Source organism: Salvelinus namaycush, chromosome 33, assembly GCF_016432855.1.
Source record: "Salvelinus namaycush isolate Seneca chromosome 33, SaNama_1.0, whole genome shotgun sequence".
NCBI lineage: Eukaryota > Metazoa > Chordata > Actinopteri > Salmoniformes > Salmonidae > Salvelinus > Salvelinus namaycush.
Genome location: NC_052339.1, coordinates 4,036,166 through 4,062,408, shown reverse-complemented (window position 1 = coordinate 4,062,408; position 26,243 = coordinate 4,036,166). Strand labels below are relative to the sequence as shown.

At 42.8% G+C, this 26,243-nt stretch overlaps 1 protein-coding gene across 1 annotated transcript in view; it reads right to left on the bottom strand.

Moving 5' to 3' along the window:
• LOC120028163 (plexin domain-containing protein 2-like) overlaps positions 1-26,243 on the bottom strand; it is a 173,867-nt gene that overhangs the window by 18,699 nt on the left and 128,925 nt on the right. Inside the window, exons 8-11 of the mRNA XM_038973367.1 lie at positions 24,439-24,534; positions 23,479-23,560; positions 7,791-7,851; positions 7,333-7,495 (exon numbers count right to left, since the gene is read on the bottom strand). Coding sequence (XP_038829295.1) covers positions 7,333-7,495; positions 7,791-7,851; positions 23,479-23,560; positions 24,439-24,534 — 402 coding nt within the window. The remainder of the gene's footprint in view (positions 1-7,332; positions 7,496-7,790; positions 7,852-23,478; positions 23,561-24,438; positions 24,535-26,243) is intronic.

The following is a 26,243-nucleotide window of genomic DNA, read 5'->3' as shown; positions in this document are numbered from 1 at the left end:
AATGTAACGCGCCAATGTAAACTCAGATTTTTGTATATAAATATGAACTTTATCAAACAAAACATACATGTATTGTGTAACATGAAGTCCTATGAGTGTCATCTGATGAAGGAAAATGGCTGTGCTTGATGTGGTTTGGTGTGACCTAACAATCGTTTGTGGTGCTTTCGCTGAAGAGCATATTTGAAATCGGACACTTTGGTGGGATTAACAACAAGATTACCTTTAAAATGGTATAAGACACATGTATGTCTGAGGAATTTTGATTATGAGATTTCTGTTGTTTTGAATTTGGCGCCCTGCACTGTCACTGGCTGTTGTCATATCATCCCGTTAACGGGATTGCAGCCCCAAGAAGTTAACAGCCGTGACAAATGGTGCATTGCTATAATACACCATCATGTAATCCGCACCCGTAGACAATGCAAGCTGTTACATATTATAATGAATTTGACATAATTAGCTGTCTACACCTCTTTCTCTTGGGCGTTAGCAAGAGTGGGTCCCTGAGATCATAAGTTGTCCATTAGCACAGTGTAGGCTTTGTGTATCTCCCAGGCATCCCAACCCATAACACATTAGTCAATTAACTTCAGGATGTACCAGTTAACGGCCAGAAAATACACCCTGCATAGGCTTTTAGTCATGATTAAAGTGCATAATGTGATTGTGCAGATAGTGACAGGGACATTAAGTTGAACATATTACTTTTTATGGGGAAGATGAATGGTACAGTTGAAGTGAATTACAGACATCGAATATTCAAGTCAGTACCGTGTGTGGGTAATATGTTAAGCTGATGAAGATGAATTAGCTATTTGTTTCAATACATACGTGGCCTGACGTTTTAATTTCCCTTAACATCAGGGCAATGAAGTGTAAATAGCTGTAATCATTTCAGGGTGCGCCTCAAATAGCACCCTATTCCCGATGGGCCTTGGTCAATAGTAGTGCACAACATAGGGAGGGAATAGGGTGCCATTTGGGAAGCGTGTTCAACTTGAACCTTTATTTAACTAGGCAAGTCAGTTAAGAACAAATGCTAATTTAGGGTGCTAGACGATGCTGGGCCAATTGTGCGCCGCCCTATGGGACTCCCAATCACAGCCGGTTGTGATACAGCCTGGAATCGAACCAAGGTGTCTGTAGTGACGCTTCGAGCACTGAGATGCAGTGCCTTAGACCGCTGCGCCACTTAGAAGGAGAACTTTACCGTTTCTCCTGACATCAGCAGGAAAGAAAGGAATGATCACAATTATTTCTCTGTGTGGATGCATGTCTTTAAGATTTTAGAGATGCTGTCCAAATTCAATCTGCATTGTTTAGCTGGGTAAAACACAGCTTGCATGCCCTGCATCATTTGTTGCCATCCAGTGTGCATTTGGTGCTCAAGGAAAACAATCCGGACAGTTCTATTACTGAAGAAACAGTGAAAGAGGCAGAGAAGTTTTACAGAGCATTCGGGAAGGATTCAGACCCCTTGACTTTTTCCACATGTTACCGACCGGCTTGATTCGGTCTTATGTATCAAAATTTGAGATTGTGTTTTTTACATTGGATACAAGTAGTATCATACCCATTGTTCCTCAACTGTAGTGTAAGTAATTCTGCTTTGAACATTGATAAACCTCACTTTTGAGAAAATGGCCCTTGAATATTTTGGTGCACCTACTGAAGAGCTCTTCTTTGTCTACACCCATTCAGCATCGTTCACACCCTCTTAAGCTTTAGTCCCACCCAGCTCTTTAAGGATTCACATGTGAGGCCATGTACTAAACAACCAAAGATTTCAAGACTAAAGGCTGGTTTATACTACGGGGGTGTTCGTCAATTCAATCTGGAGTGCCATAGTGTGCATTCAGAGCGTTGTCAGATTGTCTATTCATAAAATCTGAGCGTTTCGCCCTCGGAGCATTCAGAGCGCACACTGGACGCTCTGGGCGAGGAGTCGGGTTGATCCGACCTAACAGCAGTCAAGCACCCAAGCTAACTGGCTAATGTTGGCTAGCTTGCTAGCTACTTCCAGACTCAAATGAGGGAACAACTCACTCTGACCATTTTACATGCAGTCAAGCACCCAAGCTAACTGGCTAACGTTGGCTAGCTTGCTAGCTACTTTCAGACACAAATGAGGGAACAGCTCACTCTGACCATTTTACTGGCCCGAGCAGAGCTGGTTAGGCTGTTTTTCTGTTATCCAGAGCATTGGTGACTGCAACTGTGTTGTTGGCAACAATTTAATTACGCTTTTTTGCCAACGTTTTCTGACACCGGCCATATTCAACGGGTGTTCCGTCAGTTATTCTGTAAATTCCGTCAGTTATTCTGCGCTCTGGCACACTCAGACGAGTGCTCTGAAATCGGAGCACTCGTCTGAAAAAGGTTCCTGTCTTTTTCTGTGGCTTAACCAACTAGGCTCATAATGACAAAGCAAAAATAGGTTTTTAGAAATGTTTGAAAATGTATCAAAATGGAAATATTACATAAGAAATCAGATCCTTTACTCAGTACTTTGTTTTAGCACCTTTGGCAGCGATTACAGTCTTGAGTCATATTGGGTATGATGCTTCAAGCTTGGCTCAGGCTGGGCTACTCAAGGATATTCAGAGACTTGTCCCGAAGCCACTCCTGCATTGTCTTGGCTGTGTGCTTAGGGTCATTGTCCTGTTGGATGGTGAACCTTCGCCCCAGTCTGAGGTCCTGAGAGCTCTGGAGCAGGTTTTCATCAAGAATCTCTCTGTACTTTGCTCCGTTCATCTTTCCCACGATCCTGACTAGTCTCCCAGTCCTTACCGCTGAAAAACATCCCCACAGTATGACGCTGCATCCACCATGCTTTACCGTAAGGATGGTGCCAGGTTTCCTCCAGACGTGACGCTTGGCATTCAGGCCAAAGAGTTCAATCTTGGTTTCATCAGGCCAGAGAATCTTGTTTCTCATGGTCTGAGAGTCCTTTAGGTGCCTTTTGACAAACTCCAAGCAGGCTGTCATGTGCCTTTTACTGAGGAGTGGCTGAGGAAATGTACTGGGTACTTTGTTTTACTTAACGTCCCAACAGCACATCCATCACATATTCTTAGCCTACCCTTCTGTTCGAAGGTAGTCTCAGGGTTGTGTGCATTGAGACTCACTGTAGCAAAACATTTGCATCGGAAAACAAGCTTTTCTCATTGGACAATTTCAGATAGTGTGACTCCATTTATGTTAGTTTTATACAACGGCTGGTTTGGAATTCCCATTGTCAGAGTCTATCCTGCCCAGGATATACTAGACAACATACACATTGCCAGCACATTCATAAGAAGTGCCATTGTTTATGTTGTTACCTAGCAATGCAGTACCACCACCACCACCATAACCACCACTACTACTGTCTCATTGGCCCAGCCATGCAACTCATAAACTTGATCTCCATCGTAAAACAGATCTAGACATTATCGCCGACATTTGCAACATTGTCGCAATATTGAAATCCGATTGCCGCTGTGTCCCATAGTAATGAACAGGTCGGGATGAGACAGACAGGCAGCTTTTCTCCACCAGTTGAAATCATGAATCAGCCTAATTTTTTATGGATATACATTATATATACAAAGGTATGTGGACACCCTTTCAAATTAGTGGATTCGGCTATTTCAGCCACACCCGTTGCTGACGAGTGTATAAAATTGAGCGCACAGCCATGCAATCACCATAGACAAATATTGTCAGTAGAATGGCCTTACTGAAGAGCTCAGTGACTTTCAACATGGCACCATCATAGGATACCACCTTTCCAACAAGTCAGTTCGTCAAATTTCTGCCCTGCTAGAGCTGCCCCAGTCAGCTGTAAGTGCTGTTATTGTGAAGTGGAAACGTCTAGGAGCAACAACGGCTCAGCCACACAAGCTCAGGCAGTCTGACGAACGAATCTGGATTTGGCTGGTGCCAGGGGAACGCTACCTGCCCAAATGCATAGTGCCAAATGTAAAGTTTGGTGGAGGAGGAATAAGGGTCTGGGCCTGTTTTTCATGACTAGGCCCCCTAGGTCCCTTTTTCATGGCTAGGCCCCTTTTTTTCCAGGCTAGGCCCCTTAGTTTCAGTGAAGAGGAATCTTAACGCTATAGCATACAATGACATTCTAGACGATCCTGTGCTTCCAACTTTGTGGCAATAGTTTGGGGAAGGCCCTTTCCTGTTTCAGCATGAAAATTCCCCCTGTGCACAAAGCAAGGTCCATACAGATATGGTTTGTTGAGATTGGTGTGGAAGAACTTGACTGGCCTGCACAGAGCCCTGACCTCAACCCCATCGAACACCTTTAGGATTAATTGGAACGCCGACTTCCAGTGGCCAGGGACTTTAATGCAGGGAAACTTAAATCCGTTTTACCTAATTTCTACCAGCATGTTAAATGTGGAACAAGAGGGAAAAGAAACTCTAGTCCACCTTTACTCCACACAAAGAGATGTGTACAAAGCTCTCCCTCGCTCTCCGTTTGACAAATCTGACCATAATTCTATCCTCCTGATTCCTGCTTACAAGCAAAAACTAAAGCAGGAAGCATCAGTTACTCGATCATTAAAAAAAGTGGTCAGATGAAGCAGATGCTAAGCTACAGGACTGGGCTAAGCTTCCTGCCATCCAGGACCTCTATACCAGGCAGTGTCAGAGGAAGGCCCTAAAAATTGTCAAAGACTCCAGCCACCCGAGCCATAGACTGTTCTATCTGCTAACGCACGGAAAGCAGTACCGGAGCGCCAAGTCTAGGTGCTAAAGCCTTCATAACAGCTTCTACCCCCAAGCCATAAGACTCCTAAACAGTTGATCAAATGGCTACCCAGACTATTTGCATTGCCCCCCCCCCCCCCCCCCCCCCTTTTACACTGCTGCTAGTCTCTGTTTATTATCTATGCATAGTCACTTTAACTCTACCTACATGTACATATTACCTCAATTACCTTGACTAACCAGTGCCCCCGCACATTGACTCTGAACTCCGTACACCCTGTATATAGCCTCGCAATTGTTTTACTGCTGCTCTTTAATTATTTGTAACTGTTATTTTACATTATTTACTTAGCAAATTTTTTACTTAATACTTATTTTTTCTTAAAACTGCATTGTTGGTTAAGGGCTTTTTAAGTAAGCATTTCACTGTAAGGTCTACACCTGTTGTAATTGGCGGACGTGATTTGATGTGATTTGATTTGATTGTGCGTTTATATTTTTGTTCAGTGTACAAAGAAATGTCAATAGAAAAATAGGTAAAACAAAACGAAATGCATCTAGTTTGCCGTCTTTCCAGCTTCAGTCTGAAGTGATTGTGTTTGCTGTTTATTTGGCTAGCTAGCAAGAGTGGAAGAGCCTCCATAGCAACCATTGTTTGCCATAGCAACCTGCAAAGTTCTGTAACTATCAACCAGTGCTTGGGTAGTTTTACTTTACATGGCAGTCAATACGAATAAAACTAACGACCAGAGAACACCTAAAATTGCACTTGACATCCAGTGCACTTGACAACCAGTGCTGGTAACCTGTTGTATTAAAGCAATAATACACTTGAGTCCATGTGTTATGACATTTTTATAATGGCTGTGGTGTTCTAACCACGTCACAGCCATGATAAAAATGTCATAACACATTGCCTCATGTAGAGCGATATGGCCAAAATATCATATCACAATACTTTTGACATTTTTGACGGTATTTTATGTTTTTGAATAATACAAGTTCTAAATTTGCTTTATGAGTAGTTCATGACCCTAGGGTGGCAACATATAAATTATAAGCGATTTCAATCAGGCTTTCTCCATTCTGATTGTTTTATACTGTTTCAATCCAATAATGGAAATAGAATGATTATTCTAATTCTTTAGTTGGAATATCGTGGACAGCCCCTTGAATTCATTGTTGTTTGATATGACAATGAATAAGCCAGGGAGGAATTATTGGCAGGGTCAGAACCAAAGTGTTGGTCAGTGTTTCCAGGTGACCCTAATTAGATTGTACATTACATGTTTTCTTACCTCATGTAGCTTCGCCTATTCCTCTCTGATTTAGAAGATACTGTTGCACAAACAACATGCTTATCTAGGCCTACACCAGCACAGGTACCAGGCTGTACTAGCCAGCTAGCTATGTTTGCTCTGACTCTTAGTACACTTAGCAAGCTAGCTAGCCAGCTAACTAGCGATTGATTAGCATTAGCGACTAACACAATTTATTTTAGCATCAACTTGCTACGAAAAGACAAACTAGCAGACCGTAGTTTGCAGACAGTAGGATACACAAACTAATAGTGTAATTATAGAACGCTTGTGGAAATCAGCATGTCACCAACATCTTGTTGCATCCATCGGAGCATGCAGAGTGAACGGCAAGAAGGTGCCGTCGAGCAACTGCTCTTTCCTTGAGTGACATAGGGTAGGGCTTGGTGTAGTTAGTGGCAGGAGGAGAGGAGAGGGAGAAAGACGACTCAAGTAGCAAATGGAGTAAACTACAAAAACTGACATTACACGCGCCAGAGTTGCGTATCACATTTAACAAACCAAACATTGAAATAACATTATAGAACGTAGTCACTAGTCTCATGTATTGTTGCTTAATTATTTATAAAACCCTCTTAGGCTTCACTCCCCCCTATCTGAGATACCTACTGCAGCCCTCATCCTCCACATACAACAACGGTTCTGCTAGTCACATTCTGTTAAAGGTCCCCAAAGCACACACATCCCTGGGTCGCTCCTCTTTTCAGTTCGCTGCAGCTAGTGACTGGAACGAGCTGTAAAAAACACTCAAACTGGACAGTTTTATATCCATCTCTTCATTCAAAGACTCAATCGTGGACACTCTTACTGACAGTTGTGGCTGCTTCGTGTGGTGTATTGTTGTCTCTGCCTTCTTGCCCTTTGTGCTGTTGTCTGTGCCCAATAAAGTTTGTACCATATTTTGTGCTGCTACCATGTTGTGCTGCTGCCATGTTGTGTTGCTACCATGTTGTTGTCATGTTGTGTTGCTGCCATGCTGTGTTGTTGTCTTAGGTCTCTCTTTATTTAGTGTTGTGTTGTCTCTCTTGTCGTGATGTGTGTTTTGTCCTATATTTGTATTTTATTTTTTATTTTAAATCCCAGCCCCCGTCCCCGCAGGAGGCCTTTTGCCATTGTAAATAAGAATTTGTTCTTAACTGACTTGCCTAGTTAAATAAAGATTCAATAAAAAATAACAAAAACGAAAAATAATTTGTTTTGTGCCAACTGAGCAAGACACTGTTTTTCCTGACCATGTGACCTGACCAGTACTCAAGACACTGGTTGGAGTTGTCTGCTTTGGGGCATATGTTAGTTGTCTTACCTTCAGTGGGGACGCTGGTTGGGGGGTGGGATGTGGACGAGGAGGCTCCGGCTGTGGTGGTCTCTCCTCTGCTTCTGCTCTGGCCTGTTGTCTTGGCAACTAGCGCGGTGGTGAACGGATAGAGTTGTGTGGTGTTGATGATATCACAGCTTTTGTCTTTGGTCTGCAAGACAGCATACAAGAGTCCTCTTTCTCATGCAACGTAGACATACGGGTACTTTTCAAATAAGAGAGAGTGAGAGATATATAGATAGTTAGTTAGATATAGTTAGATAGTGAGAGGAGTAACTGAGGCATCCCTGCATGTAGCAGACCAGAACATCCATCAACCTGGCAGCCACACAGAAAAACATTACAGCCGATACACACGCACGCACGCACACATCCTACCATACCCCCACTCACTCGCGATTCATATTAGAAAGCTAGTCGTTTCCATCAGCCAGGATGCTATTCACCTCATCAGGACAGCTGTTATCAACCCAGTCCTGCCGATGGCGGTCAAACCCACTGGAACACCTGAAACCAGATGAGAGGATATTCAGAAAGGGCTTAGGAACATGAACACTAGACATGCATCACTAAAAAGGATCAACCGCAATCAAAGATGGATTTGGATAAATCTCTAAAACATCAATTATACTAACAGATACATCCAGCTCTGTCGACCTGCAGATGTTACATGAAACCAAAATAATCCAATCAGACCCCCCCACCTTTCTGGGAGTCCAAAATACAGTAAGTCCAAAGGGGGAACAGCCCATGATTATTAGAATATGGGGGGGATTTGTGAAGAGGAAGTTCACTGGGTCAAACTGCTCAGAGTACAGGGGTTGGTGGAGGGGGTGAAAGGAAATGGGAAGGGGGAAAGGGGGATGAGGGGGAATAGGTAATGCCTGTGTCATGCCTCCCAACCCGAGGTGAAAAATAAACTCTGTGGGCTTCCTCTTGTTCACAGATCATAATGACTAATATCTTCCCCTTCCCTATCACTCTCTTTTCTTCTCCTCTCTCTTCAGTAAGCCCTCTGACATTATTTAGATTTTGAGGGGCATATTTCCTGCCTTGACACAGAGGGAAAGTTTGTCTGCTCGCTCTCTCTCTCTCTCTCTCTCTTTTTTTGCGGTATGTTTTGTCCGTCTGCCTGAATCTCTGAAGTCAGAGAAAGAAGTCTGCTCACTCATATCACCAATGGCGGAGGTGGTAAACCAATTTTATACACCTCACAAAAACCTGCAAGACTACAAACACAATAGCATAAACCCACCAAATCTAATCGACATGGAGCAGTGGCGGCTGGTTGGCGGAGATATCAGACGATGGGCTCATAATGGCTGGAATGGAATAGATGGGAAGGTACTTAAGTTTCCATGTGTTTGATACCGTTTCATTTATTACAAATCTCCACCCACAAGCTACCACTGCCAAGCAAGCAGACAGGCCGAGTTATCCTCCATCCTTATTCTCATCAGATCCTATAACTCCCATTAGCGCTGCATGGTGGATATTATTATGGCAAAGCTCTCGGTGTGGAGGAAGAAGAGGAGTCCATTCCCATCTCTCCCTGCTCTCTAATCAGCCCACGCTCCCCGGATTTCACAATTTTTGCCGGTAAAATCATCTGTCCAATCAGTCGAGACAGATTCCTCCGGTAAATGCACCTCGTTTTTCCTATGTTTCCCTGGGAGAAGCGAAAGGAGAGCGGGAGTGAGTGGGAGACAGGATATCACAAAACAGGTCCGGCCAGTCCCTCCGGATTCTTTCCCATTTAGGTTGAACCTCAATGCCATCCAGCCTCTGAGACCAACTGCGTCCCAAATGGCAACCCATTCCCCTATGGGTCCTGATCAAAAGTAGGGCACTATATAGGGTGCCATTTGGAATGCATTCCAGACCTTCCTTCCAACATCCACTCAGACACCACACTGCTAATTATAAATGGGTTGAGCTGCCTCATTTGAATAGAAATGTGTACATCTGGGAAAGATTTCCGTTTGGTCTTCGTTTTCTCCCCCCTCTTTCACGGTATAGAGGATGCATTTCTTTATTGGTTTTAAAAGACTCATTGGTATCTCTTGAACACTAAAAACTGACTCTTTGGATCAACCACTAAAAATCCTTCTTTAAAACTTCTTGTCAATAGGGGGGCGCCATTTCGACTTTGTAAAAATTCGTTCCCAAATTAAACTGCCTCGTACTCAATTCTTGCTCGTACAATATGCATATTATTATTACTATTGGATAGAAAACACTATCTAGTTTCTAAAACCGTTTTAATTATTTCTCTGAGTGAAACAGAACTCATTCTGCAGCACACTTCCTGTCAAGGAGTGACATTTCTGAAATCGAGGTCTCTGTTCTAGGGTCAGTTTATAAATTCCCATGTAAGCTATGGGGCTACATGCACTGCATACGCATTCCTCTAGATGTCAGTAAGCGGTGAGAATTTGAATGGAGTGGATTGCACCATCTGGGGCACTATAAAAGCTCATGGAACGGAAGGTCCGACCTTTTCAACGGGGCGCCTGACGCAGGAGGGACATCACAATGGCGTCCGGAAAAGCTTTCGTTTTAGCAGTTCTATATCTCCGGCTCTGATTTAATTTGATTTTTGTCTTAAAAACTTCATAAGGTAGTTAATTTAAACCGACTTATAGCAGTTTATATCAGTATATTGCGATTTTCTGGAATTTCTTTGTCACGCGCTATCGCTAGTTGGACACCTCTCCGGCACATGGCTAGCGTTAGCTGCTATTTCTACAGGAGAAGAGGACATCTTTCAACCAAAAGACGATTGTTCTGGAGAAAGGACACCTTGCCCAAGATTCTGATGGAAGCTCGTCAAATAGTAAGAAGTCTTTATGCTGTTAATTCGTATTTATGTTGACAAATGTTAAACAATAATTCCGCCATGAATTTCGGTGCGGTCTCGCTTTAGCGCACGCTGTATGCGCAGTAACGTTAATTTTAAAAATCTAACACAGCGGTTGCATTAAGAACTAATGTATCTTTCATTTGCTGTCCAACCTGTATTTTTTAGTCAAGTTTATGAATAGTTATCGATTAGATTAGGTGCCTCTCCAAGATGGCGCCGGACAGATTGCTTGAAGTTTGGCCACTACTCACATTGTATAACCACGATTTGTGCCGCTACATATGCACATTTTCGAACAAACCCTATATGCATTGTGTAATATGATGTTACAGGACTGTCATCTGAAGAAGTTTATGAAGGTTAGTCAAAAATTATATATCTTTTGCTTGCTTGTTACGATCGCTAACCTTTGCTGCTGGTAAATGGTGTTGTGTTTCTGGCTATTGTGGTAAGCTAATATAATGCTATATTGTGTTTTCGCTGTAAAACACTTAAAAAATCTGAAATATTGGCTGGATTCACAAGATGTTTGTCTTTCATTTGCTGTACGCTGTGTATTTTTCAGAAATGTTTTATGATGAGTATTTAGGTAATTCACGTTGCTCTCTGTAGTTATTCTAGTCGCTTTGGTGAGAGTTGTGATGGTGGCTGCAATGGTAAACTATGATTTATACCTGAAATATGCACATTTTTCTAACAAAACATATGCTATACAATAAATATGTTATCAGACTGTCATCTGATGAAGTTGTTTCTTGGTTAGTGGCTATTTATATCTTTATTTGGTCGAATTTGTGATAGCTACTGATGCAGTAAAAAAATGGTGGAGTAAAAAAAGTGGTGTCTTTTGCTAACGTGGTTAGCTAATAGATTTACATATTGTGTCTTCCCTGTAAAACATTTAAAAAATCAGAAATGATGGCTGGATTCACAAGATGTGTATCTTTCATCTGGTGTCTTGGACTTGTGATTTAATGATATTTAGATGCTAGTATTTACTTGTGACGCTATGCTAGGCTATGCTAGTCAGCTTTTTTACTGATGGGGGTGCTCCCGGATCCGGGATTGGGAGGAATTAGAGGTTTTAACCTATCTCCTCCCCTTCATCTACACTGATTGAAGTGGATTTAACAACTGACATCAATAAGGGATCATAGATTTCACCTGGATTCACCTGGTCAGTCATTAATTGAAAGAGCAGGTGTTCCTAATGTTTTGTACACTCAGTGTATACGATTCAATGCCAAATGTTTCTGATTATTACCAAACCAATATTTCAAATTGGATTTTCAGTTAATTGAAAATTGAACCTTTTTCAAAATTTCACCCTTTCTTAAACAAGCCATACAAAGGTGGTTGCAATTCCAATTTCATCCTCCAGAAAAGACAGAACAAATATTACAACAAATAATAAGTTTAAATTCAAATATAATAATTGATAAAAAATGTAATCTTTATGGAACATTAAAAAAATATATACAGTGGGGAGAACAAGTATTTGATACACTGCCGATTTTGCAGGTTTTCCTACTTACAAAGCATGTAGAGGTCTGTAATTTTTATCATAGGTACACTTCAGCTGTGAGAGACGGAATCTAAAACAAAAATCTAGAAAATCACATTGTATGATTTGTAAGTAATTAATTTGCATTTTATTGCATGACATAAGTATTTGAACACCTACCAACCAGTAAGAATTCCGGCTCTCACAGACCTGTTAGTTTTTCTTTAAGAAGCCCTCCTGTTCTCCACTCATTACCTGTATTAACTGCACCTGTTTAAACTCGTTACCTGTATAAAAGACACCTGTCCACACACTCAATCAAACAGACTCCAACCTCTCCACAATGGCCAAGACCAGAGAGCTGTGTAAGGACATCAGGGATAAAATTGTAGACCTGCACAAGGCTGGGATGGGCTACAGGACAATAGGCAAGCAGCTTGGTGAGAAGGCAACAACTGTTGGCGCAATTATTAGAAAATGGAAGAAGTTCAAGATGATGGTCAATCACCCTCGGTCTGGGGCGCCATGCAAGATCTCACCTCGTGGGGCATCAATGATCATGAGGAAGGTGAGGGATCAGCCCAGAACTACACGGCAGGACCTAGTCAATGACCTGAAGAGAGCTGGGACCACAGTCTCAAAGAAAACCATTAGTAACACACTACGCCGTCATGGATTAAAATCCTGCAGCGCACACAAGGTCCCCCTGCTCAAGCCAGCGCATGTCCAGGCCCGTCTGAAGTTTGCCAATGACCATCTGGATGATCCAGAGGAGGAATGGGAGAAGGTCATGTGGTCTGATGAGACAAAAATAGAGCTTTTTGGTCTAAACTCCACTTGCCGTGTTTGGAGGAAGAAGAAGGATGAGTACAACCCCAAGAACACCATCCCAACCGTGAAGCATGGAGGCGGAAACATCATTCTTTGGGGATGCTTTTCTGCAAAGGGGACAGGACGACTGCACCGTATTGAAGGGAGGATGGATGGGGCCATGTATCGCGAGATCTTGGCCAACAACTCCCTTCCCTCAGTAAGAGGATTGAAGATGGGTCGTGGCTGGGTCTTCCAGCATGACAACGACCTGAAACACACAGCCAGGGCAACTAAGGAGTGGCTCCGTAAGAAGCACCTCAAGGTCCTGGAGTGGCCTAGCCAGTCTCCAGACCTGAACCCAATAGAACATCTTTGGAGGGAGCTGAAAGTCCGTATTGCCCAGCGACAGCCCCGAAACCTGAAGTATCTGGAGACGGTCTGTATGGAGGAGTGGGCCAAAATCCCTGCTGCAGTGTGTGCAAACCTGGTCAAGAACTACAGGAAACGTATGATCTCTGTAATTGCAAACAAAGGTTTCTGTACCAAATATTAAGTTCTGCTTTTCTGATGTATCAAATACTTATGTCATGCAATAAAATGCAAATTAATTACTTTAAAATCATACAATGTGATTTTCTGGATTTTTGTTTTAGATTCCGTCTCTCACATTTGAAGTTTCCCTATGATAAAAATTACAGACCTCTACATGCTTTGTAAGTAGGAAAACCTGCAAAATCGGCAGTGTATCAAATACTTGTTCTCCCCACTTTGTTTGCCCTATCCAAAATTACAACCAACTGATTGCAGCATTACAGCAAAAATGGAGGAGGCAAATACAGAAGGTAGGGAACTTGTTTGTCTGTCCTTTATTAAAGACCCCCCCCCCCCCAAAAAAAAAAAAATATATATATCAGTTTTACTTGAGGACCAAACTTTTGACTGCGGCGCCATACAGGTTGCAAAATAGTTGGGGAGAGATTTTAGATATGCTGATTCCGTGGCACATGGTTTATGAACTGATAAACAATGCGTGATTCAAACCTTAAAAAATAAATAATTATAAATACATTTTTACAAAATATTTGCCACACACAGAATTGTACGTATATATACAACCATCTCAGCTCTGCAGATTTTGCCACAGAGAAACAAAATCACAAGTTCACTTATTTTGGTATTGCCCCTATGTAGCTTGTTTCTGGTCACATGATCAGGAAGGGCTGAAAAATCACAACATTTATCTAAAATTAACCCGACAAATAGAACCGTTGGGAGAGTTTGAAAACCATAGACAATCATTCAACAATATATATAATAATACTTTTAGTAAAAATATTTATCTTTAACTTACAATCTGTAGATACTATGCAATTAGACAGGTTCAGAATGTATGTGAAACATCACAACACATTTGAAGAATATATGGCACATGGAAATCATAAGAGGGCGATTTACAGAGATAAAGTGCATTCGGAAAGTATTCAGACCCCTTTACTTTTTCCACATTTTGTTACATTACAGCCTTATTCTAACACGTATTACATTGTTTTTTCCTCAATCTTTTAAACATGTATTTTTTATTTTATTTCACCTTTATTTAACCAGGTAGGCCAGTTGAGAACAAGTTCTAATTTATAACTGCGACCTGGCCAAGATAAAGCAAAGCAGTGCGACACAAACAACACAGAGTCACACATGGGATAAACAAACGTACAGTCAATAGCACAATAGAAAAGTCCATATACAGTGTGTGCAAATGTAGTAAGATTAGGGAGGTAAGGCAATAAATGGGACATAGTGGCAAAATAATTACAATTTAGCAATTAAACACTGGAATGGTAGATGTACAGAAGATGAATGTGCAAGTAGAGATACTGGGGTGCAAAGGAGCAAAAAATAAATAACAATATGTTGATGAGGTAGTTGGGTGGGCAATTTACAGATGGGCTGTGTACAGGTGCAATGATTGGTAAGCTGTTCTGACAGCTGATGCTTAAAGTTAGAGAGGGAGATATAAGACTCCAGCTTCAGTTATTTTTGCAATTAGTTCCAGTCATTGGCAGCAGAGAACTGGAAGGAAAGGCAGCCAAAGGAGGAATTGGCTTTGGGGATGACCAGTGAAATATTCCTGCTGCAGCGCGTGCTACGGGTGGGTGCTGCTATGGTGACCAGTGAGCTGAGATAAGGCCTAGTAAAGACTTATAGATGACCTGGAGCCAGTGGGTTTGGCGACAAAAAATGAAGCGAGGGATAGCCAACAAGAGCATACAGGTCGCAGTGATGGGTAGTATATGGGGCTTTGGTGACAAAAAGGATGGCACTGTGATAGACTACATCCAATTTGCTGAGTAGAGTGTTGGATGCTATTTTGTAAATGACATCGCTGAAGTCAAGGATCGGTAGGATAGTCAGTTTTACGAGGGTATATTTGGCAGAATGAGTGAAGGATGCTTTGTTGCGAAATAGGAAGCCGATTCTAGATTACATTTTGGATTGGCGATGCTTAATGTGAGTCTGGAAGGAGAGTTTACAGTCCAACTAGCCACCTAGGTATTTGTAGTTGTCCACATATTCTAAGTCAGAACCGTCCAGAGTAGTGATGCTAGACAGGCGGGCGGGTGCGGGCAGCGATCGGTTGAAAAGCATGCATTTAGTTTTACTTGCATTTAAGAGCAGTTGGAGGCCACGGAAGGAGTGTCGTATGGCATTGAAGCTCGTCTGGAGGTTTGTTAACACAGTGTCCAAAGAGGGGCCAGAAGTATACAGAATGGTGTCGTCTGCGTAGAGGTGGATCAGAGAATATCCAGCAGCAACAGCGACATCATTGATGTATACAGAGAAAAGAGTCAGCCCGAGAATTGAACCCTGTGGCACCCCCATAGAGACTGCCAGAGGTCCAGACAACAGGCCCTCCAATTTGGCACACTGAACTCTATCTGAGAAGTAGTTGGTGAACCAGGCGAGGCAGTCATTTGAGAAACCAAGGCTGTTGAGTCTGCCGATAAGAATGCAGTGATTGAGTCGAAAGCCTTGGCCAGGTCGATGAAGACGGCTGCACAGTATTGTCTTTTATCGATGGCGGTTATGATATCGTTTAGGACCTTGAGCGTGGCTGAGGTGCACCCATGACCAGCTCAGAAACCAGATTGCATAGCGGAGAATGTACGGTGGGATTCGAAATGGTCGGTGATCTGTTTGTTAACTTGGCTTTCGAAGACTTTAGAAAGGCAGGGTAGGATAGATATAGGTCTGTAACAGTTTGGGTCTAGAGTGTCTCCCCCTTTGAAGAGGGGGATGACCGCGGCAGCTTTCCAATCTTTAGGGATCTCAGACGATACGAAAGAGAGGTTGAACAGGCTAGTAATAGGGGTTGCAACAATTGTGGCAAATAATTTAACAAAGAGAGGGTCCAGATTGTCTAGCCCAGCTGATTTGTAGGAGTCCAGATTTTGCAGCTCTTTCAGAACATCAGCTATCTGGATTTGGGTGCTGTGGGGAGCGCAGGGCTGTTGACCGGGGTAGGGGTAGCCAGGTGGAAAGCATGGCCAGGTGTAGAAAAATGCTTATTGAAATTCTCAATTATCGTAGATTTATCGGTGGTGACAGTGTTTCCTAGCCTCGGTGCAGTGGGCAGCTGGGAGGAGGTGCTCTTATTATCCATGGACTTTACAGTGTCCCAGAACCTTTTGGAGTTTGTGCTACAGGATGCAAATTTCTGTTTGAAAAAGCTAGCCTTTGCTTTCGTAACTGCCTGTGTATATTGGTTCTTAACTTCCCTGAAAAGTTGCATATCGCGGGGGCTATTCGATGCTAATGCAGTACGCAACAGGTTGTTTTTGTGCTACACACAATACCCCATAATGACAAAGCAACAACAGGTTTTTAGATTTTTTTTGCAAATATATATATATAAAACACTGAAATATCACATTTACATAAGTATTCAGACCCTTTACTCAGTACTTTGTTGAAGAACCTTTGGCAGTGATTACAGTCTTGAGTCCTCTTGGGTATGACGCTTGGAACACCTGTATTTGGGGAGTTTCTCCCAGTCTTCTCTGCAGATCCTCTCAAACTCTGCCAGGTTGGATGGGGAGTGTCACTGCACAGCTATTTTCAGGTCTCTCCAGAGATGTTCGATCGGGTTCAAGTCCGGGCTCTGGCTGGGCCACTCAAGGACATTCAGAGACGCTCCTGCATTGTCTTGGCTGTGTGCTTAGGGTCGTTGTCCTGTTGGAAGGTGAACCTTTGCCCCAGTCTGAGATCCTGAGCGCTCTGGAGCAGGTTTTCACAAGGATCTCTCTCCGTTCATCTTTTCCTCAATCCTGACAAGTCTCACAGTCCCTGCCGCTGAAAAACATCCCCACAGCATGATGCTGCCACCACCATGCTTCACCATAGAGATGGTGCCAGGTTTCCTCCAGACGTGACACATGACATTCAGGCCAAAGAGTTCAATCTTTGTTTCATCGGACCAGAGAATCTTGTTTCTCATGGTCAGATTCCTTTAGGTGCCTTTTGGCAAACTGTCATGTGCCTTTTTACTAAGGAGTGGCTTCCGTCTGGCGACTCCACTATAAAGGCCTGATTGGTGGAGTGCTGCAGAGACGGTTGTCCTTCTGGAAAGTTTTCCCATCTCCACAGAGGAACTCAGGAACTCTTTCAGAGTGACCATCAGGTTCTTGGTCACCTCCCAGACCAAGGCCCTTCTCCCCCAATTACTCAGTTTGGCCGGGCGGCCAGCTCTAGGAAGAGTCTTGGTGGTTCCAAGCTTCTTCCATTTAAGAATGATGGAGGCCACTGTGTTCTTGGGGACCTTCATTGCTGCAGAAATGTTTTGGTACCCTTCCCCAGATCTGTGCCTCGACACAATCCTGTTTCGGCGCTCTATGGACAATTCCTTTGACCTCATGGCTTGGTTTTTGCTCTGACATGCACTGTCAACTGTGGGACCTTATATAGACAGGTATGTGCCCTTCCAAATCATGTCCAATTAATTGAATTTACCACAGGTGGACTCCAATCAAGTTGTAGAAACATCTCAAGGATGATCAAGTAAACAGGATGCACCTGAGCTCAATTTCGAGTCTCATAGCAAAGGGTATGAATACTTATGTAAATAAGATATTTCTGTTTTTATTTGTAATAAATTAGCAAACCTTTCTAAAAAACTGTTTTTGCTTTGTCATTATGGGGTACTGTGTGTAGATTGATGAGGTAAACTTTTTATTTAATCAATTTTAGAATAAGGCTGATACGTAACAAATTTTGGAAAAAGTCAAGGGGTGTGAATACTTTCCAAATGCACTGTAGGTGGATGATCTGAGAGTAGCTGAAAGGTGGGTTTAAAAAGCTCATGTACTTTAATAGCTATGACTGAAAACACGATGTAAACTCAGCACCCTCTCTTTCAAAGGTAATTCATAAAAATCCAAATAACTTCACAGATCTTCATAGTAAAGGGTATAAACACTGTTTCCCATGCTTGTTCAATGAACCATAAACAAATAATGAACATGCACCTGTGGAGCAGTCGTTAAGACACTAACAGCTTACAGATGGTAGGCAATTAAGGTCACAGTTATGAAAACTTAGGACACTAAAGAGGCCTTTCTACTGACTCTGAAAAACACCAAACGAAAGATGCCCAGAACATGCTTCGACATGCTGCAAGGAGGCATGAGGACTGCAGATGTGGCCAGGGCAATAAATGGCAATGTCTGTACTGTGAGACACCTAAGACAGCGCTACAGGGAGACAGGACGGACAGCTGATCGAGCTCACAGTGGCAGACCACGTGTAACAACACCTGCACAGGATCGATACATCCGAACATCACACCTGCGGGACATGTACAGGATGGCAACAACAACTGCCCAAGTTACACCAGGAACGCACAATCCCTCCATCAGTGCTCAGACTGTTCGCAATAGGCTGAGAGAGGCTGGACTGGGGGCTTGTAGGCCTGTTGTAAGGCAGGTCCTCACCAGACATCACCGGCAACAACGTCGCCTATGGGCACAAACCCACCGTCACTGGACCAGACAGGCCTGGCAAAAAGTGCTCTTCACTGACGAGTCACAGTTTTGTTTCACCAGGGGTGATGGTCGGATTCGCTTTTATCGTCGAAGGAATGAGCTTTACACCGAGCGGGATCGATTTGGAGGGTCTGTCATGGTCTGGGGTTGTGTGTCACAGCGTCATCGGACTGAGCTTGTTGTCATTGCAGGCAATCTCAACGCTGTGCGTTACAGGGAAGACATCCTCCTCCCTCATGTGGTACCCTTCCTGCAGGCTCAACCTGACATGACCCTCCAGCATGACAATGCCACTAGCCCTACTGCTCATTCTGTGCCTCAATTCTTGCAAGACAGGAATGTCAGTGTTCTGCCATGGCCAGCGAAGAGCCTGGATCTTAATCCCATTGAGCACGTCTGGGACCTGTTGGATCGGAGGGTGAGGGCTAGGGCCTTTCCCCCCAGAAAGGTCCGGGAACTTGCAGGTGCCTTGGTGGAAGAGTGTGCTAACATCTCACAGTAAGAACTGGCAGATCTGGTGCAGTCCATGAGGAGATGCACTGCAGTACTTAATGCAGCTGGTGGCCACACCAGATACTAACTGTTACTTTTGATTTTGACCCCCCTTTGTTCAGGGACACATTATTCAATTTCTGTTAGTCACATGTTTGAGGAACTTGTTCAGAATCTTGTTATGTTCATACAAATATTTACACGTTAAGTTTGCTGAAAACAAACGCAGTTGACAGTGAGAGGACGTTTCTTTGTTTGCTGAGTTTATAAAATGTATTGTATATGTACTATCTAGATGTAATATCAAAAATATCAAATAACTTTATTATTGCTATGGAACTATTGTAAAAAATGATATAAATAAAATGCCTTGAATGTAAAATGTGTGTATTATGTACATATATACCAATAAAATAAAATGCTGAAAAACAAAGTGTATTTTTATCCTCCGAAGAGGTGGGGTGGTGGATGGGGCCCCAAAAAATATAGAATGTAAATACAAAAATAAAATAGAAATTAAGATTTCACTCTGTTTTGGGCCAGTTGCAGCTTAACTAGGTCTTTCTTCACAGCACTTGACCATATGACTGGACAATAATCAAGATAAGATCAAGCTGCAGGACTTGCTTTGTGGAGTGTGGTGTCAAAAACGCAGAGCATCTCTTTATCACAGACAGACCTCTACCCATCTTTACAACTATTGAAACTATATGTTTTGACCATGACAATTTACAATCTCAGGTAACACCAAGTAATTGAATCCCCTCGATTTATTTATTTCAATTGACTGATTTCCTCATATGAACTGTAACTCAGTAAAATCTTTGAAATTGTTGCATGTTGCGTTCATATTTTTGTTCAGTATAATTTGTTTACGGAGAAATAGCAGTGTATTTGGTCAAACACTATTTTTCCCAACAGTTTACTAAGAGCTGGCAGCAAGCTGATACGTCTGCTGTTAGAACCAGTGAAGGCCACTTTACCATTCTTGGGTTAGCGGAATGACTTTGGCTCCCCTCCAGGACTGAGGTCTAACACTTTCCTCTAGGTTCAGATTAAAGCTTTGACATATAAGAGTGGCTATAGAGTCAGCTACCATCCTCAGTAGCGATAACAATATTTATTTCACCTCTCCCACACTAACTATACAAAATTCTAACTTACAATGCTTTTCTTTCATTATTAGTTTTTTTTATGCATAAGAACGATTGCTCACTGTTCGTTGTTGGCATTTCCTACATACGTTTGCCCAGTTTGCCAATGAAGTATTCATTAAAATAATTGGCAACAGCACATGGTTTTGTGACGAATAAGCCATCTGATTAAATGAAAGATGGAGTTGAATTTGTCTTTCTGCCCATAATTTAATTTAAAGTACTCCAAAAATGTTTTCCATTATTCTTTATATCATTGATCTTGGCTTCAGAATACAGTTTCTTCTTCATTTTGTTGAGTTATTTATACATTTTAGTCATTTAGCAGACGCTCTTATCCAGAGCGACTTACAGTAGAGTGCATACATTTTATTACATTTTTACATACTGAGACAAGGATATCCCTACCGGCCAAACCCTCCCTAACCCGGACGACGCTATGCCAATTGTGCGTCGCCCCACGGACCTCCCGGTTGCGGCCGGCTGCGACAGAGCCTGGGCGCGAACCCTGCCCAGCCTGGGCGCGAACCCAGAGACTCTGGTGGCGCAGATAGCACTGCGATGCAGTGCCCTAGACCACTGCGCCACCCGGGAGGCCCAGTTTAGTCACATCATTTCTCAATTTGCAGTAAGTCAGCCAGCCAGATGTGCAGCCAGACTTATTAGCCACTCCTTTTCCCCCCATCTCCTTCAACCATACAGTTTTTCAATTCCTATGCAAGCTGGGCGAGCTAGCTCAAGCTGGGCGAGCTATGCAAGCTAGAGCTCACAGGGTCAACATAGCTACTTACCAGAGTGTGTAGGAATGGCGAGACAATAATTACACTCTTGGCACGGCACACAATCTATCTCCCACAAACGATGCAATGTGATTGAATAAAATACAGTGGCCACAACTTATTAAAACGCAACACTTTTCATCTTTGAAGTCTCTTCCACCTTTGACGTGGTGGCAGTCATTTTGATATTACAGTCATGATGCACAACTACTTGGTATTTTAAGTAAACAAATCCCGCACTGACCGTCTCTTCTCACCAAATTAGCACTCAGCAATATTGGCAACCACGGCCAGTCGCTGGTCCATAGCGATGCCTTGCATGCTTTATTAGCTCCAACATGCTTTTAATTGTCCAACCCAGCCCAGCACTCAGCTTGCATACATCAGAGGCAGCAACAAGCTGATTTAGCCTGAAACGCAATGGGGGAGAAAACACCCAGCATTCACCTTTCCAGAGAGTGGGGGAGCGAGAGAAAGAGAATCAGAAAGGCAGAGAAAACGGAAGAGAGTAAAGCCAGAGAGACGGCGAAATAGTTCATTACAGCCGTTCTCTAAAATCATAGGTATTCTTTCTTTCATTAACCCGCTGCCCACACATTTAAATTGGCTTGTTTAAACTGTGCATTTGTTTGCCTTCTCCATTGAAGTTTGTTGTTGAAGGATACAAAGGATGGAGCGACCCCCAACCGTGTAATGCAGCACGGGCACGTTTCTATCTCATTAAAATGCAGCATAATTAGATCATTATAATTCAGGTGTAGATTGTCTCCGCAGCTAGGTGGGATACAGAATACATGTAGATTGGCAATTGTGGTCCTGTATGGCTCAATTGGTAGAGCATTGCGCTCACAGTGCCAGGATTATGGGTTTGATTCCCAGGGCCACCAGTAAGTAAAATGTATACACACATGACTGTATTATTAGTAGTAGTATTGTAACGGCTCTCGTTGGTGGTAGAAAGAGTAGACCAAAGCGCAGCATGGAAAGTGTTCATGATTTTCATTTTAGAAAACACTCAAACAAAATAACTAAATCGAAAACGAAAGCGCACAGTTCTGTCAGGGAAAAGTAACTAAACAGAAAACACGATCCCACAACCTAATGGTGGGGAAAAATTGCTGCCTAAGTATGATCCCCAATCAGAGACAACAGGAGACAGCTGTCTCTGATTGGGAACCACACTCGCCAAAAAACAAAGAAACAAAAAACATAGAATACCCCACCCGAGTCACACCCTGACCTAACCAAACATAGAGAATAATAAGGATCTCTAAGGTCAGGGCGTGACAAGTATAGTTTGACGGAGAGAGGAGACAGAGGAAAAGGCTAAACCCTGAGGTTTTGGCACCTCACAAATTCCCAGAGGCCCTTGTAGGGCACATCTCCTAAATTGTGCATCGTCACTCAGAATAAATTATACGTTTAAAATAACCGTGGGGTCATTCAATAATGGATGCATAAGCCACTTAAAGGCTTCTTCACAAATGGCACCCTTTTTACAAAAGAAGCACACTATGTGGGGAATAGGGTGCCATTTAGGAAGTGACCAAAGTGTAGAGACATATGAGAAGGGGAGTTATAGTTCAACTGAGCAAATCGTTTCCGCTAACTCCGCAGACATTTTCCAAGAACTGAGGCCCAAAACTGTTCAGTGCACTTGATAACTAATGGCTTGTAACTTGGATCAAACGCTTAAACAACGCCCCAACAACACTCCCACAACGTAGTCCAAACTTACATCGTTCACATCTCACACAAGGCAGGAAATACACCATCTGTGCAATAACATTTTACACGGTCTCCAATATTTAACTTTTTGTGCGAGGGTGTGAAAGAGAAAGACAAATGGTTGATGGGAAGGAGGAAGAGAAGGGAGGGGGGGAAGACAGAGTAGGTGTGAGAGAGCGGATGTCTAGGTCGCAAAAACAAGAATAATGGGTGGAATATCATGCTTTTCTCTCTTTCTGCTAATCCTACCTGCCTTTCCTTTGCACATCATCAGGAAGAGAAACCGACAGAGCATCACCAGGACTTACTGACTTCGTCCCAACTGGCACGCAATTCCCTTTATAGTGCACTATAATTACGACCAGGAATTATTGTCGAAAGTAGCACGCCATATACGAAATAGGTTGCCATTCCGGATGCAGTAATTGAGCTCAGAGGGAATAGTCCACTGGAAGGGAAGGGTCAGACTCCATATGATAGCCAGATGCGATACATACACCTCACACTCAGTAGCTAGCTAACATGTCAGAGGTACTGAGTGATGAGAGGTAATAGCAACATTGGAAGGGGGGAGAGGGAGGACTGAGCGAGCGACAGAGATTGAGGGGAAGATAAAACAGAAAGATTTAGTGTTGGATGGAAGAGAGAAAAAGACATGGGCTGTGTCCCAAATGGTTCTGGTCAAAAGTAGCGCATCATATAGGTAGTAGGGTGCCATTTGAGATGGAGACAAAGACAAGAGGGGTATAGAGGGGTGTCTGACCTGCGAAGGAGGTGGCACCAGCTGCAGTTGAAGTTGATCTGGGAGGAGATGCAGCTGTCACAGCTTGTGAACTGGAGACACGCTAGGGAGGGAAAACGACACACACACACACGTTACAACATACACGTTACAACACACCTGTTGTATTCGGCACACGTGACAAATGCATTTTTATTTCATTTGACGTTACAACACACACACGTCACAACACACACATCACAACACACATATAGTGGGGCAAAAAAGTATTTAGTCAGCCACCAATTGTGCAAGTTCTCCCACTTAAAAAGATGAGAGAGGCCTGTAATTTTCATCATAGGTACACTTCAACTATGACAGACAAAATGAGGGGAAAAAAATCCAGAAAATCACATTGTAGGATTTTTAATGAATTTATTAAATTTATACTTTTTTCCCTCCACTGTATGTTACAACACACCCAATGTCTGCTGACTCACAGCACTGGTCCAGAGCTCTTAACAAGTGAAAATTCAACTTAGAATGTTGTATTTGATAACGCAAAACCGGGGCCATATTTACCAAGCATCTCAGAATAGAAGTGCTGATCTAGGATCAGGTCTCCCTTGTCCATGTTATCTTATGCATTGTGATCTAAAAGGCTGACTCTAAATTAGCAAACCAACTCCGAGACGCTTGATACATATGGGCCCAGAGCTGAACAAGTCAAAACCAACATAGAAATCCATATGTGTATAATTAGAAAGTTGTAGTTTGCTAATGCAAATCTATTCTAAAGAGAGGAGTTTTGACACACAGGTGTCCCTGAAATGATGGGATACAGTCTGAGGAAAAATCTAGAAAAATCTAGACATTGAACAGACCCCTCTATATTTCACCTATGACAAGGTCTAGAATCTAGACTAGTTCATGGGGGCCTACTTGTGTTGTCATTATCATATATCATCGTGAGCCATGTCTATTTAGAGGAATCCATCTTACTCGGTAGAGGCATCATCTCCACTGCTGTAGAGTTGGTGATTTTGGTCTTGGTCAGTTCCACACGATGGTACTCATAGATCGTTCTCCGACGAACATCTGGATGTGGTGAGGGAGAGAGGGAGGGAAGAAAGGGGAGAGAGAGAGAGAGAGAGAGAGAGAGAGAGAGAGAGAGAGAGAGAGAGAGAGAGAGAGAGAGAGAAAACACCTGTCACAAATCTTCCTCGGAGAGCTGAAACTAGGACAAATTGTCCCCAAAGAAGGGATTGAGAGAGCGAGAGAAAAATAAGAAGAGAACAGAGAGGCAGAATCAGGCCATAAGGGAAGATAGCTACCACAGCATTTATTTTTTATTTATTTTTCCCTCTCTCTGTTTGTGTCCAACAGAGAGCCTGCCACTTGGCAATGCGGTGGGAAGCAATGTCCCACTGGAGCTGATATCAATCAGAGTCCCTGTTGAAAGCCCCTAGTTCCTCCAGGCAACTTCCCAAATGGCACACTATTCCCTATATAGTGCACTACTTTTGACCATGGCCCACTTTGGTCAAAAGTAGTGCATTATGTAGAGAATAGGGTGCCATTTGGGGTGCAGGCCAGTGACTAGAGTCATCTGCAGAAGGAGTCACCAGGCAAGGTAAGCGGAAGAGCAGCAGTCCCTCCCTGGACCCTATAACTCAAACGCTTTTTCAATCCCACTGTAAAATGGCCCACTTGGTTTTGCAGTACACTATGCATAGGGAGAAAGGCTCAAAGTATTATATATTCATATAAAGGCATAGCTCTACCATTGTAATCTCATAAATGTAACAGATTTGCTAGTTTACTCTAGTAATTTATCTGGTGTGGCTAAATCAATGTTAAGTGACTGAAATTCCTGGAATACAATGGGACGTTTATACAGTAAATCAGTGAGAGTAATTATTTTATAAAGCCGTATGACATTGTTCGATATATTACACATTCTATAATACACACATTTTCATGAGCAACGAGCTGGAAAATGTCAATTCAATACATAGCGCCGTGGCTTTGGAACATATACAGCAATGAGTTTGACTGCTAGCGACCCCCATTCATCATATGCACTTACTGTATACACGCTTACATCATTGACCGATATGAAATGGACCCATTTTGCCTGCTTGGATTAGTTTTGATCTAAGAGGAAAGCCACGTATCCTTTTGCGTGCATTACGATACTGACAATGTAATGTTAAAACCACTAAATCCGCTGTTCTATTCTGTCTGTCTTTTGATGTTATCCATCTGCAGATGCAGAAACCTGTAGGAAACGTTGTGTTGAAATACTTGTTTCTTAAAGTTCTCAGAACAATTCGAGAACATTCCCAATGTCAAATCATTTGGATTTTTTCCCCCAACTTTTACGAAACGTTCTGTTAAAGTAATGAAATACTAAGAAAAGCATGTTTTTTTGTTAAGTTTCGTCACTCCAGCCTTTCGCTTTGGCTCCCCCTCCTGTCTAGCTCAGGCGTTCGGAGTTGCCGGCCTTCTAGCTGCTGCCGAACCTACTGCTGGCAAACGTCCTTCACTCATCAACCCCGGACTTGCCTCGTCATCATTACACACACCTGGTTCCAATCCCCACTCTATCACTGTATTTGTCTTTGTCGGTCATTGTAAATGTTACTTGTTTTCCTGAGAGGAATCTCTCTATTTCCTGAGTACTTTATATTTAGCATTTTGGGTTTGCCCTGTGCCTTTTTGTTTATGAAGATATATTTTGAGCAAGACAAAATTTTTGTCCCACTTTGATCTATGGTGCTTACTAGGGAGATGGCGCCGGAGGG